At 45.1% G+C, this 15,961-nt stretch overlaps 1 protein-coding gene across 1 annotated transcript in view; it reads left to right on the forward strand.

The window, feature by feature from the left end:
• The window catches only part of LOC142251108 (cytochrome P450 2C16-like), a 34,963-nt gene extending 20,094 nt beyond the window's left edge, over positions 1-14,869 (forward strand). The window contains exons 4-9 of the mRNA XM_075323623.1: positions 465-625; positions 710-886; positions 4,937-5,078; positions 12,070-12,257; positions 12,376-12,517; positions 14,611-14,869. Coding sequence (XP_075179738.1) covers positions 465-625; positions 710-886; positions 4,937-5,078; positions 12,070-12,257; positions 12,376-12,517; positions 14,611-14,792 — 992 coding nt within the window. The 3' untranslated portion in view covers positions 14,793-14,869. The remainder of the gene's footprint in view (positions 1-464; positions 626-709; positions 887-4,936; positions 5,079-12,069; positions 12,258-12,375; positions 12,518-14,610) is intronic.
• Positions 14,870-15,961: the final 1,092 nt, after the last annotated feature.

Raw genomic sequence — 15,961 nt, forward strand, 5'->3', positions numbered from 1 at the left:
TGACATCACCTATTGTGAATAGTGGATCCTGTGTTATCTACTGTAAATAGAGATGTTATCAGTCTCTGTATAGGTGGTGGAGGAGGTGAGCTGTGACATCACCTATTGTGAATAGTGGATCCTGTGTTATCTACTGTAAATAGAGATGTTATCAGTCTCTGTATAGGTGGTGGAGGAGGTGAGCTGTGACATCACTATTGTAAATCATGGCTCTTGTGTTATCAGCTGTGCATAGAGATGTGTATAATATGGCTGGCACCTGCCTTCTGTAACGTGGGCTCAGAACATGAGTCCCGACACCACACAATGCCTACATACTGATAAGTCCATTTGCGCTATAAGCAAAACTATGCACGCCACTATATACACATTTAAAATCCCAAATGTAGATTCACTATTATAAAATACTTACACACCCTGCTGTAAATAATTCCTTGATATAGTCGTGTTCTCTCCCGTGACAGGACAACCATTGGATCCAACGTTCTATTTTTCCAAAGCCGTTTCTAACGTCATCTGCTCAGTGGTATTCGGAGATCGATTTGAATATGACGACAAAGAATTTCTGAAGCTTCTGGGTCTCCTAAAAGAAACTTTTCAAGGATTTAGCACAATTTGGGGGAAAGTAAGGAAGAACTTATTTCCAAAATATCAATGCTAAATGTTAAATGCCTTCATGCTATAACGTTACTACATCAATATCTTTCAGCTATATAATGTCTATCCTAAATTCATGGAAAAGGTGCCAGGACCTCACCACAGGTTAATCAAAGCTTCTGATGATTTAAAGGAGTTAGTGCTAAAACGTGTGCAAATGCATAAGGGAACTGTTGATCCCAACGACCCTCGGGATTTCATTGACTGCTTCTTCAATAAGATGGAACAGGTAAGCTGGTCCCATAAATGCTATACAAGGACACAACTAGGGAAGCTCTGGTGGGACATATGCCCTAGGTTTCATGGAGAGGGTCACCAAGTACTAAGATATTTATACAATACGCTTATATCCAGAAATATTCGGACAGTGATGCAAATTTTGGCATTTCAGCTGTTTCCCAAAATATATTCAAGATACAGTTCTATAATAAATATGGTCCTAAAGTGTAGACTCCTCTCAGCTTTAATTTAAGGGAAATCACATCCTAATTGGAGTATGTGTTTAGGAATTACAGCTCTTTTTAAAGGGATCAAAAGTAATTTTACACTTAGCTCTTTATTAGACTGTATAGACTATTCACTTGTTCATGCATCATCAATTAAGTAGGTAAAAGGTCTGGAGCTGATTCCAGGTTTGGCATTTATATTTAGAATCTGTTGCCATGAACCTTCAACATGTGGTCAAAAGACCTCTCAATGGAAGAGAAACAGACCATCATTAGGCTAAAAAAGAAATCCATCAGCGAGATAGCAGAAATGTTAGGAGTGACCAAATCAACAGTTTGTTATATTCTACAAAAAAAGAGCCAACTGGTGAGTTTGGGAAGGTCAAAAAGGACTGGACGTCCACAGAAGAAAACAGTGGTAGATGATTGCAGCATGTTTTCCTCAGTGAAGAAAAGCTCCTTCACAACATCAACCCAAGAGAACAACAATCTCCAGGAAGTCGGTTTTTCAGTATCTAAGTCTACCATACAGAGAAGACCTCATGAGAGCAAATATCACCACAAGGTGCAAACCATTAATCAGCATGAAAAATGGAAAGGTCAGATTAGACTTTGACAAAAACATCTAAAAAAGCTGCCCAGTTCTGGAAAAGCATTCTGTGGAAAGATGAAACTAAGATCCACCTGCACCAGAATGATGGGAAGAAGAAAGTCAGGAGAAGGCTTGGAAGGGCTCATGTTTCAAATCACAGACCATCCTCTGTAATATATGGCCACGGTGGTGTGATGGCCAGGCATGCAGAGCTCTCAATGGCCCTGGGGTACTAGCAGTTATTAATGATATGACTGAATACAGAAACAGCCGGATGATTTCTGAAGTGAATTGGACAATACTTTCTGTTGAGATTCAACCAAATGCAGCAAGAATGATTGGAGGAGGTTTCACAAGACAGATGGACAGTGACCCAAAACATACTGCGAAAGCAAAGAAGTGGAAAATTCTGCACTGGGCGAGTCAAACACCAGATCTCAACCCCATTGAGCTGCATTTCACATAATTAATACAAAACTTGAAGGAGTTTTTCCACTACTTTTTCACCCTCTTGCCATATATCAAAATTCTTCTAAACAATACCTTTTGTAATATACTTGCATTGGATGAATAGCTTCTATGAGCGCATCTCAGCAATGATCCCATAGTAATGGATAGTTACGCAGATTCTTCTTTCTCCTCTGTAATGTTTGATACCTCCTTTTCTGGCACAGAAATCAAACAAAACAAAAGGAAGTTGTAACTGGGCTCCTGATGGTAGGTGTAGGCATTTTGTACTGAATCACAATTAAGGTACCGTCAAACATAGCGAGATCGCTGCTGAGTCACGGTTTCTGTGACGCAGTAGCGATCCCGTTAGCAATCTCGTTATGTGTGACATCTACCAGCGATCAGGCCCCTGCTGTGAGGTCGCCGGTCGTTGCAGAATGGTCCAGGCCATATTCTTCAAAGGAGATGTCCTGCTGGGCAGGACACATCGCTGTGTTTGACACTGTGTGACAGGGTCACAGTGACTGCTGAGATCGTTATACAGGTCGCTACTGCGACCTGTATTCTTCCTGCATTGTTGGTAAGGTCTGACTGTGTGACATCTCACCAGCGACCTCCCAGCGACTTACCAGCGATCCCTATCAGGTCGCATCGTTTTTGGGATCGCTGGTAAGTCGTTGTGTGTGACTGGGCCTTTAGTCTCAGAGCAGCTCAGCTGATATTCATTCAGAAGTAACAGCAGGGGCCGACACCTAGTGAAACACTGCAATCTGCATTTTAAAAGGAAAGGGTTTAATATAACCCAATCACTGAGGTGGACAGCTGAAAGGTGCTGATTTTTGCATAACAAACACAGTGACAGGGCTGTACTGGCTATCTGGGAATTGGCAGATGGGCTGCTACCTTCCCTGAGCCACTCTGACACTTGGTAGCTCCTAATATATTCAGTAGCAAAGGGTGAAGAATGCAGAGGGCGTGCTAAATGCTGGATTACAGGCTGCAGCAATGGATGATGGAACTTGTAGTATTAGCACACATTAAGTATGGGAAGAGGAAGAGACGGATGTAAACAGCAGAGATGCAGCTGATAGACACCAAGTCATTCCATCTGCATGATAAAAAGTTTACAGAACTGTAATTAGAGTATGAATGCATTTAGAGGCACATCATAGCAGGATTGATAAATAAAAAATAAAATGAGTTAGGGTAGTGGATAACCTCTTTAAGGCAGAAAGACCCACAAACAAGCAACAACTGAAATCAGCTGCAGCAATGGCTCAGGAACACTTGGTGACGTCTATGGTATTCAGACTTCAGGCAAAGGATTCTCTGCAAAGTATTAAAAATGAACATTTTATTTATGACAAAGGTAATTTGTTCTATTACTTTCGAGCCCCTAAAATGAAAAGATTTTGTAGAATAATGGCTGCATTTCCTAAACGATTTACAAGATATTTTTTTATTCAATCTCTTTAATTAAACCTGAAAGTCAACACTACAACAGCATTTCAGTTGTTCCATTTTTAACAAAAATAGTGACATGCATACCCCAAATCACAAATATTTCTGGGCCTAACAATATATTAAGGTAATGCTGCAAAAAGAATGTGTGCCCCAGATGAAGGTAAGTCTAAGCTATGCAATTGCTTTACCTGATATAGTCAAAATACCGTATTTTTCGTTTTATAAGACACACCGGATTATAAGTCGCACCCCAAATTTGAAGGAGAAAAATAGGATAAAAATAATTGTTACTGTTAAAATGAGGGTCCGTCTTATAATTCTAGTGCCTTTTATATTAGCTCACCAGGGGGCAGTGGTGGAGCGGCTCAGGAAGGTCCCAGGAGGCAGGATAGGCAATTCTGTGGGCTCAGAAAAGGGGTGTTACAGCTCAGGAGGATCGGCGATGCTGCGGGCTCGGAGTAGGGGGTGTCACGGCTCAAGAGGGTCAGTGTGCGGAGGGTCAGCCATACTGCAGACTCGTGGGTGTCACGACGGCTGGCACCATTGATCTGCTGGCTGCTTCGGAGGAGTGTGTGTCGCGGCTCAAGAGGGTGAGTGTGCGACAGCGGAGGAGAGTCAAGTGCCATTGATCCGCCGGCGAACTGTGGGCTCCATTGAATTGCTGGCCGTTGATGTGATGAAATTCAAGAAAATGACCACGGAGGCGGCAGATTGGCTTCCACGACCATTTTTTTGATGTTCATCGCGGAAAATGCTGGTGATTCAAAGCAGTTGGCAGATCAGTGGTTCCCGTCGCCACAACACTCCATGAGCCCACAGTATCGCCAACCCTCAAGCGCCACACACTGACTGTCCTGAGCCGTGACACCCCCTCCTCCAAGCCCACTGGCAGATCAATGGCGCCTGACGCCATGACACCCCACGAGCCCGCAGTATCGCCGACCCTCCGCTGTTGCACACGGACCCTCCTGAGCTGCTTCACTGCAGTGACACCCACTCCAAGCCCTTAGTATTGTTGACCCTGCACCATCACTGCCGCCCTGGTAAGCCATATGCGGTTTGGAAGACGCATTCCCATTCCCCCCCCCCAGTTTTGGGGGTAAAAAAAGTGTGTCTTACAAACTGGAAAATACGGGACATGCTTGCAAGTGAAAGTCCGGCACCCAATACTTACCATGCCAGACATTCCTGCACAGACCATCTCACTTGTTATGAAATGAGCTATAGAGCTAACGACAAAAAAAAAAAAACAGTATAGTAACTTCTGTTCTTTTCTCAATAAAAAAGCATTACATCATCCATCCAACATTTCTACTTCTTTGCACAGGAAAAAAACATCGCTGATACTGAGTTTCACATGGATGGCCTGGTTTACAGCACATTAGATTTGTTTGGTGGGGGGACAGAAACGGTCAGCACAACCCTGCGTTATGGACTGATGATTCTTCTCAAGCATCCGGATGTTGAAGGTTGGAAAAGTCCTGAAAAAATAATTAATTTCAAATCTTTAATCAGGTTTTACTCTGCTTCCGATTGTGGCAACCCACATTATGCCACCACTGAGCCTCTCACATAGTAACATGCCTCTTTTGTGCCCTCTAGATGGTAACATTTTCCCATAGAAAATAACTTCCCTGCTTCTGCTGAAGAAAAGCCTCCCCACAGCAGGATGCTGCCACCACCATGTGTGACATTAAGGCCCTGTGCGCACTTACCGGATTTTGCCGCGGATTTTCTGCGGATTTGCTGCATGTTTCGCTGCAGAAAATGTTCATAACATCTCTGCAGTGAAACACCAGCAAAACCTATGGGAAAAAAAAATCCTGTGTGCACTAGGCGGAATGTGACAGCTTCATGTTTTGCTGTGGGATTCCCGCAGCAAAAACAATTGCATGTCAATTCTTTTCCGCACATCGCTGCAGGATTTCACTCCATTGACTCCAATGTAATCGTGAAATCCCGCAGGGAATAACGCAGGCAGCAAATTCTGTGCGGTTCACTGCATTTTCCTGCGTTATTCCCCCCGGTATTTCGCAGTTTACCTGCGGTAATGTACATCGCTTGCCTGCGGTTTTGCAGGGAAGTGATGTCATTACAGGAAGAGGAAGCGGAGCAGAGAGTAAACACAAACACATCAGACACACACAGACATCACAGACACAGACATAGGACATAGAACACAGACACAGACACAGACATATAGAATACACATAGAAAGCAAACGGAAATATAGAAAACAAAACACGTGGGCTCCGCTGTATATTTACCGTCCAGCCAAGGTAAGCACACAGCGGCGGCCCGGTATTCTCAGGCTGGGGAGGGGTTAATGTCCCCCGCCTCACTCCCCCTCCCGCAGCCGAGAATATCAGCCGCAGCTGCCCCGGGACTGTCGCATGCATTATGTGGCACTACCGGAGTGTCCCCGACTCTTCTTGCTGCCGTGTAGCAGTGGCAGTCAGGGTAATACAAGGAGTTAATGGTGGCGGATCGCCGCCACTAACTCCAATCTTGATCATGGCAGCGACTTTGTGACAGCTGACATGATCAACCCGTAAGTAAAGTGAAAAAACACACCGAAAAATCCTTTATTTGAAATAAAACACAAACAAGCCTCGTTCACCCTTTTATTAACCCCTCCCGAAACAAAGCTCCGACGTAATCCACAGCTCCTGCGCTGCTTACATCCAGCCACGACTGACACAGACACTGCTGAATGCAGCCTCGCAGCGAGACAGCAGAGGTAACTCCAGGGCATTTCCCACAGCCGGTAATGTGAACACACTGCCAACCGTGAGAAATGCAGAGTGTGCTCACAGGGACTCTATCTATCCCTCTATCTATCTATCCCTCTATCTATCTATCCCTCTATCTATCCCTCTATCTATCTATCCCTCTATCTATCCCTCTATCTATCTATCCCTCTATCTATCCTTCTATCTATCCCTCTATCTATCTATCTCTCTATCTATCTATCCCTCTATCTATCTATCTATCTATCTATCTATCTATCTATCTATCTATCTATCCCTCTATCTATCCTTCTATCTATCTATCTATCTATCTATCTATCCCTCTATCTATCTATCTATCCCTCTATCTATCTATCCCTCTATCTATCTATCTATCTATCTATCTATCTATCTATCTATCTATCTATCCCTCTATCTATCCTTCTATCTATCTATCTATCTATCTATCTATCTATCTATCTATCCCTCTATCTATCTATCCCTCTATCTATCTATCTATCCATCTATCTATCCCTCTGTCTGTTTGTCTATCTATCTATCTATCTATCCCTCTATCTATCTATCCCTCTATCTATCTATCCCTCTATCTATCTATCCCTCTATCTATCTATATATCCCTCTATCTATCCTTCTATCTATCCCTCTGTCTGTCTGTCTATCTATTCTATCTATTCTTCTGTCTATTTCTCTATCTCAGAATGAAATGACTTTTTTTTTTTTTTTTCAATGTGCCTTATTGCATTGAATGCGGTTTTCGGGTGCGGTTTGCCGCGGTTTTTTACCGCGGGTGCGGTAATCTTTGAATACCTGCGGAATTTTCTTGAGAAAATTCCATTTTCCAGTGTGCACATAGCCTTAGGATGGTGTTTCAGGGTGATGTGCAGTGTTAGTTTTCTGCCCCTTATAGTATTTTCTATTTATCTCAAAAAGTTCTACAGTACTTTGTTCTCCACTGATCAGAGCACTTTCTTCCACATGCTACCTACCTATGTCCCCTACATGGCTTTTTGCAAACTCCAAACAGGACTTATGATGGATTGTTTTCAGTAACCTCCTTCTTCGTGCCACTCTTCCATGAAGTCCAGATTTGTGGACCATATGACGAATAGTTGTCCTGTAGCCAGATTCTCCCACCTGAGCTCTGGATCTCTGCAGGTCCTCCAGAGTGACCATGGGCCTCCTGGCTGCTTCTCTGATCAGTGCTCTCCTTGCTTGAAATCTCAGTTTTGGTAGGTTAACAGTATGGACTGTGGAAGAAAAGCGCAATAGGGTCTTATCCAACAAAAAAAAGGTAATAAAGGTGTAAAACTCACCTAGAGGGGTTATGCCAGTCACAACCCCTATACTCGTATGTAGCCAATGGTGGAAAAGCTGCAGCCCCGGGTGTAGTGATTCAAGGGTTGAGAAAGGAAACGGGTTGTAGTGCCGCACTATTCACCACTACAGAATTTATGATTGATTGATGTCTTTATATTTTCATGCACAGGTCAACGCATTTCAGGAGTACTCAGCTCCCTTCAACAGGACATCACTCAAAAAGAGAGGCAAAATCAGGCAAAAAGAGATTTGATGTTCTTTTGCCTGATGTCCTGATGAAGGGACCTGAGTACTCCTGAAACGTGTTGACCTGTGCATGAAAATAAAAGGGCATTAATCGATCATACATTCTGGAGTGAATAGCGTGGCACTACAACTCGTTTCCTTTCTGAACCCTTCAATCAGTAGTGGTAGGTTTGCAGTTGTGCCCTAGTCCTTCCATTTTTAGATTCTAGATTGAACAGTGCTACGTGAGATGTTCAGAACTTGGGCTGTTTTTTATAACCTAACCCTGCTTTACTTTCCTCCACAACTTTGTCCCTGACCTGTCTGGTGTGTTCCTTGGTTTTCATGTTGCTGTTTGATCCCCTATGTTCTCAAATAAACCTGTTTGACCTTCATAGAACTGTTATAGTTTTATTAAGCATCAATTACAAACAGGTGGACTCATTTTACTAATTAGGTGACTTATGGAGGTAATTGGTTACTCAGAATTTTATTTAGGGGATCAGACTACAGAAAGCTGAATAAAAATGTATATCACAATTTTCAGATTTACATTTTTAATATATTTAGAAAACTATGTATCATTTTCTTTACACTTCACAATTACTTGCTACATTGTGTTGGTATATCACATAAAATACATCTAAAGAGGTGGTTCACCCCTTTTCATTACTGGGCACATACCGTATTTTTCGCACTATAAGACGCGCCGGACTATAAGACGCACCCTGGTTTTAGAGGAGGAAAATAGGAAAATAAAACTTTAAGCAAAAAAATGTGGTCATGACACTGTTATGGGGCGAGGATTTGCTGCTGACACTGTTATGGGGGTAATGTCCCCAAATTCTCTACTAAGGTAGCCCATCCTGTAATGATCCTCCTGCCTTGTATATGATCCTGCTATAAACCCCCATCCTACTCATATACCCCCATCCTGCTTATATACCAGCATCCTGCTCATATTCCCCCATCCTATTCATATACTCCCATCCTGTTCATATACCCCCATCCTGCTCATATACTCCCATCCTGCTCATATACTCCCATCCTGTTCATATACCCCCATCCTGCTCATATACTCCCATCCTGCTCATATACTCCCATCCTGTTCATATACCCCCCATCCATCCTGCTCATATATTCCCATCCTGTTCATATACCCCCATCCATCCTGCTCATATACTCCCATCCTGTTCATATACCCCCATCCTGTTCATATATATTCCCCATCCTGTTCATATACCCCCCATCCTGTTCATATACCCCCCATCCGTCCTGCTCATATACTCCCATCCTGTTCATATACCCCCATCCTGTTCATATACCCCCCATCCTGTTCATATACTCCCCATCCGTCCTGCTCATATACTCCCATCCTGTTCATATACCCCCATCCTGTTCATATACCCCCATCCTGCTCATATACCCCCATCCTGCTCATATACCCCCATCCTGTTCATATACCCCCATCCTGCTCATATACCCCCATCCTGCTCATATACCCCCATCCTGTTCATATACCCCCATCCTGTTCATATACCCCCCATCCCTCCTGCTCATATACTCCCATCCTGCTATATGCCCCCATCGTGCTCATATACCATCCTGGTATATGGCCTGTATCCTATAGAACAGAGAAAAAAAAACAAACGTTTATACTCACCTTTTCCTCACTCCCTCCAGCACCGATCATCTACCTCTCTGCGCCGCTGACCTGTGTGTGTGGAGCCGTTCCTCTGCAGCACGCGATGTCTTCCTGTCTGTGCCGATCAGCTGACCGGCACAGATCAGCTGACCGGCACAGACAGGAAGACATCGCGTCCTGCAGGGGAACGGCTCCACACACGGGGACGGGTGAGTACACTGATTCACTGCACCCCGCGCTGATGATGATGCGCGGGGGGCAGTGAATACAGCCGCACATGATCACTCCAGGCTGTAATTGCCAGGGGTGATCATGTGGACCGACTCTTTACTATGCGCGCGTCCCCGCTCGTCCTCCCGCCCACCTGTCAGTGCCGGCTTCTGCGCTGAGAAATGGGCAGGAGGATGGGCGTGCATATGTAATGAGCGGGACCACGTGGTCACAGCAGGCTGCTACAGCCTGCTCGTGCCCCCGATGACCCGCTCCACCACAGCACCTCATTCCTCGCAGCCACAGTCAGACCATAAGACGCACCCCCAACTTTCCCCCAACATTTGGGGGGAAAAAAGTGCGTCTTATGGTCTGAAAAATACGGGTATATATTATATTGAGAATCAAGGCTTCTCTCAAATACCTTGTTTTGCCAATTCAGCCTGTGAGCAGCACTATTGCGGTTCACTCATCGCCATTGCGTGACCTCCAGGCTCCGTGACTTCTGATGTTCAGTGATGTCACGTCAACTTCCTGTTGACCTGACATCACCGCGACTGACCCCAGTCTCCAAGAGTGACCGGGCTGTGGGTGGTGTTTCACCACTCGTCACAGCCCAGCATCGCTCCTGCTTGCGTGCTGTGCAGTGAAGGAGGGAGCAGGGAGATACTGGGCTGTGACGCTGGACTGTGATGAGCGGTGAAACACCGCCCACAGCCCAGTCACTCAGGAAGACTGGTGCTGTCGCGGGCGGAGGAGGGGACACCGCGCTCTCCCTGCTGCTCGGGTCCGGCTGCCGCGGCTGCTGCGGCCTGCTGCTGCTCGGTGGCTCGAGCGATGGGCCGGATCCCGGGGACTCTAGAGGCGCTCCTCGCCCGTGAGTGAAAGGGGTTGGTTTTGGGTGTGGGGATTGGTTATTGTCCGTGACGCCATCCACGGTTGTGGTGATTTGTTGACACCACCGCTGCTCTGTATGGGGATCCCGGGAGTGATGGTATGGAGCAGCCAGTTGTTGTGTTGCCCCTCCGTGGGTAGGGGGGGTTGGTGATCCCGGGGCCCAGTGATGAAGTGGGAGATGCAGGGCTTGGTGGTCGCAGGGACGCGGGGGCAGCGCTGTGCCTTGCGGCACTGTGGTACTCACTCAGCCTGAGACAATGACACAGTTCTCGGTAAAACACACGGCTGGAAAGACGGTTCCCACGGACGGCTGCACTTGCTTTTCCCCAGTAGTTGACGGTGACGGTCCCTTTTCCTGCACCTAAGATGATGATGGTTGCGATGGGTTCCCACCGGTAACCCGCTCCCCGGCTTGGATATGGGCCGGAGGAGCCCTACTTTGCCCGCAGGCGCTGGCCCTGAGAAACTGGTGCCCTGGCGGTGGCGGTGTCTCTCTGTAACGGTTGGACTGTTGCCTTCAATCGGGAATTGGTTGTTGGGAGACAGTCGTCCCCTTCACTGACGGATTTGGCAAATTATGGCGACTCCTAGCCTTGCCGGGATCCGAAAGGCCCCTGCCCTGGTGCTGACTGTTCTTCGTATACTGCTCCAGACCGCCGGGTCACCACCCGTCCGCGGTCCTTCCAGCAACCTCCGAGCAGTCCCCCTGCAGACTTTCACCGCCGTCTGCCAACCTTGCTGTCACTGTCCGGGGCACACACCCGGACCAGCTTCAGGCTTTACAAACTGTCACTTTTACTCCTTCTCTCAAGCTCCTCTACCACTTCACTTCCTTCTACTTTCACTTCCTTAACTGAACTCTACTCTAGCCCTCAGCTAGACTTCAACTGCCTGGTTCTCCCGCCTCCAGGGCTGTGAACTCCTCGGTGGGCGGAGCAACCGCCTGGCCCACCCCCTGGTGTGGACATCAGCCCCTGGAGGAAGACAACAAGGATTTTAGGTTAGCCTAGGTGTTCCTAACTGGGGTGTAGGGTGTGGTGGTGTAATGACCTGTGACCCCTGGCTTGCCCAGGGCATCACAGTGCCACCTCAGTTGACGTGACATCAGCAGACATCAGAGGTCACGGAGCCCGGGGGTCATGTAAAGGGGGTGAGCGTTCCACAATAGCGCCGCTCACAGGCACTTTTGGCAACACAAGGTATTTGAGAGAAACGTTGTTTGTCAACATAATATTGATGTGGTCAGTAATGAAAACAGGGGAACCACCCCTTTAAGTTTGTGGGTGTAAGGTGAAAAAAATGTGGAAAAGGGGTATGAATACTTTTTCAAGGCACTGTATTTGCATGAAATATTTCATATGTTCATTGGTTTTGTTATTTGTTTGTTGATACCTCAGTTGCCTTTTATCTCTATAGAACGCATCCATCAAGAGATTGACAAAGTGATTGGAAGGGACAGGGCTCCATGTATGGAAGATCGATCCCTTATGCCCTATATGGATGCAGTAATCCATGAGATTCAAAGATATGTTAACCTTATACCAATGGGACTCCCACACAAAGTAACCCGTGATGTGAAGTTTAGAGATGTCAATATTCCAAAGGTAAAATTTGGCATGGTAGAAGTGTTATAGATTATGAAACAGTTATAATACACCTCAATAGGATTAGGATTATTAATGAATATATAATTTATATATGATAATTTGATTGTTTTCCTAGGGTACAACCATCTTACCAATGCTCAGTGCTGTTCTAAATGATAAAAAGCATTTTAAGTACCCACATCTGTTCAACCCGGGACATTTCCTAGATGAAAATGGAAAGTTCTTTCGGAATGATGCATTTATGCCATTTTCTTCCGGTAAGTGTTCAAAGTATAATTGGCACCAAGTTGCATAGCAAAATGCATTGTTGGCCAGTGGCGTACCACCAATGGTAAAAGACCAGGTGTTTGCTATAGGGGCCGTCGCACGCCTTCCAACCCCACACATCACAAATTCAACTGAATCATGCTGATACAGCCAAAAACAATAATGAAAGAGGGAACACTGCACTCTTCCCTCCATCATTCTCCCGCTGCGTCTGAGCTCTGACATCTCAGCTCATGTCTGTACCAAGATGTGTAGGGCTGCAGACGTCTTGCCAAGATTAATGGAGCAGCAAGAGAAAAAAAGAGAGGTATTATTTTTTTAAAAATCATTGAGTACACTGGTTGACTATTTCCATAATACTATATGGATGACTGTGGGGGTGCATTATAAAATATAGAGTATTATGGGGTACCTTAGAATATATGGATGACTATGGGGTGCAATACAGTATATGGAGGACTATGGGATGTATTATAATATATGGAGGACTATGGGAGTGCATTGTAATATATGGAGGACTATGGGGAGTGTATTATAATATATGGAGGACTATGAAAGTGCATTGTAATATATGGAAGACTATGGGGTGCAATACAGTATATGGAGGGCTATGGGGTGCATTATAATATATGGAGAACTATGGGGGTGCATTGTAATATACGGAGGACTATGGGAGTGCATTATAATATATGAAGGACTATGGGGAGTGTATTATAATATATGGAGGACTATGAAAGTGCATTGTAATATATGGAGGACTATGGGGTGTACATTATAATATGATGGACTACGGGAGTGCATTATACTATATGGAGGACTATAGGGTATATTATAATATAGGAAGGACTATGGGGATGGATTGTAATATATGGAGGTCTATGGGGGTGCATTGTAATATATGGAAGACGATGGAGTGTGTATTTTAGTATATGGAGGACTATGGGAAGTTCATTATAATATATGGAGGATGATGTGGGTGCGTTATATTATATTGAGGACTATGGAAGGGGGGCACATTATAGTATATGAAGGACTATGGGGGGTGCATTATAATAGCCAGACTGGTAGTTGTAATTAGTGATGAGCGAGCATAAAAGTGCTCTGGTGCTCGATATTTGAATTGGATACTCAGAAATGCTCAACTCGAGTACCGAGTAGAATAGAAGTCAATGGGTGACTCAAGCATATTTTTCCAGAAGATGTGGGCTGCTACCTGCCCTGACACAAAACCCTGTCACCACAGTCCCCATCATTTACGTGCAGCTGGCATCGCCCAGCAACTTGCATTACGTGTGCACCATCCAAATATTGCCCCTGGCCAAAGTAAGCATGTAGTTAGTTCCATTCGAGTCCCTGTTCCGGAAAATAAATGTCTCTTTTTTTTCCGGAACGGGGACTTGATTGGAATTCACCGCACAGTTACTTTGACCAGGGGAAAGAACATTTTGATGGCACAGATGGAACGGAAGTTGACGAGCGCTGCCAGGTACACGTGGATGATAGGGACTGTGGTGGTCAGGAAGACAGAACGGAGGTTGCTGAGTAATGTCTGCTGCACATGGTTGATGGGGACTGTGGTGGCCGAGTGGTGTGTCAGGGCAGGCAGCAGCCCATGGGAAAAATATGCTAGAATCACCCATTGACTCCTATTGTACTAGGTACTCAAGCCGACCATTTCTGAGCATCCGACATGTTCCATTCGAATATTGATCACTCGAGAACTTTTGCGCTCGCTCATGACTAATGGCAACTACCAGCCCGGCTAATCATAAGCTGAGCCAGGAATCCTGGAGTGTAAGGAAATTTGTGCAGATCCTGTCCACGGCCATAGACTACTGACCTGGATCATGGAGTGAGATTACCCAAAGCGATCTACTCATCTCTACTCATCATGAGCTTTCTAACTCATCAGCTAGACTTATGTTCACTTTAATACCAGTATACAGCTATCCCGACATAGATCAAAGAAAAATCCTCAGCGTCAACAGCTCTGATCTTTGTACCTGTAGTGATGAGACCTAAAACTGTTTATGAGTAGATTCAGCTCATTGTTGATTTACTCAACTATTTCTTTACTTTTCAGGAAAACGGATCTGTCTTGGAGAAAGTCTTGCAAGAATGGAGCTTTTCCTGTTTTTCACGACCATTTTACAGAACTTCAGCCTCCGGTCACCTGTGGACATAGATGAACTTGACCTGACACCTTCAATAAGTGGATTTGGAAATTTTCCTCGTGATTACACGTTGGCATTCATCCCTCGCTGATTTATTTCAAACATTTTTTATATCTATTTCTTCTTTTGGCATTTCTAAGGGGTACTTTACACGTTGCGACATCGCTAGCATCGGCTAGCGATGTCGAGCGCGATAGCACCCGCCCCCATCGCACATGCGATATCTGGTGATAGCTGCCGTAGCGAACATTATGGCTACGGCAGCTTCACACGCACATACCTTGTCAGCGACGTTGCAGTGACTGCCGAAGAATCCCTCCCTCAAGGGGGAGGTGCGTTCGGTGTCACCGCGACGTCACTAAGCGGCCGGCCAATAGAAGCGGAGGGGCGGAGATGAGCGGGACATAACATCCCGCCCACCTCCTTCCTTCCGCATTGGCGGTGGGATGCAGGTAAGGAGATGTTTGTCGTTCCTGCAGTGTCACACACAGCGATGTGTGCTGCTGCAAGAACGACAAATAATATCGTACCAGCAGCAGTAACGACATTATGGAATGGAGCGACGTGTCACCGATCACCGGTTTTTGACAATTTTGCGATCGGTGATCCTCGCTCCTAGGGTTTACACGCTGCGATGTCAGTAATGGCGCCGGATGTGCGACACTAACGATGTGACCCCGACGATATAGTGTTACCGATGTCGCAACGTGTAAAGTACCCCTAAGTTCCAAAAAATAACCAAATTAATATTACTTCCTTGTCTTTATTGCAAATTGTTTTCGCTTAACTTTAAAATAAATGATTTTCGTTCTTAAAGAAATTTTCCAAATTGTCATTACATACAAGTCATTCAGCGAAGAACTGGGTTAAGATTTATCTATGCACTTGGGTATATTACACATCTGTTGTGTGCACATCCATAATACAAACCTAACAGCTTGTTGGGTCCTTTATCTAATTTTGTATTATAGACATATTTAGTATAGCATCTTGGTGCGAAAACATTGTCTTGAAAACATGTTTATGTTCACACAGAGAAGACCTAAAGGTTCATAATAAATTTACTGCTAATTAGAATTATCATGTTAATAAGTCCTTAAAGGGGTTGTATAGTTAATAAAAATGTGCTTAAAGAGTAGCCCTCGCAGTAACCCTTGACTCTGCTCTATCCTTAAAGCCACACATCCAAGCCCTCTTCACCTCATGCAGACTACAACTCAAAAATATCTCCCTTATCCGTGCTTTGCTTAACCAAAAATC

The sequence above is a fragment of the Anomaloglossus baeobatrachus genome, chromosome 9, assembly GCF_048569485.1.
Source record: "Anomaloglossus baeobatrachus isolate aAnoBae1 chromosome 9, aAnoBae1.hap1, whole genome shotgun sequence".
Classification (NCBI taxonomy): Eukaryota; Metazoa; Chordata; class Amphibia; order Anura; family Aromobatidae; genus Anomaloglossus; species Anomaloglossus baeobatrachus.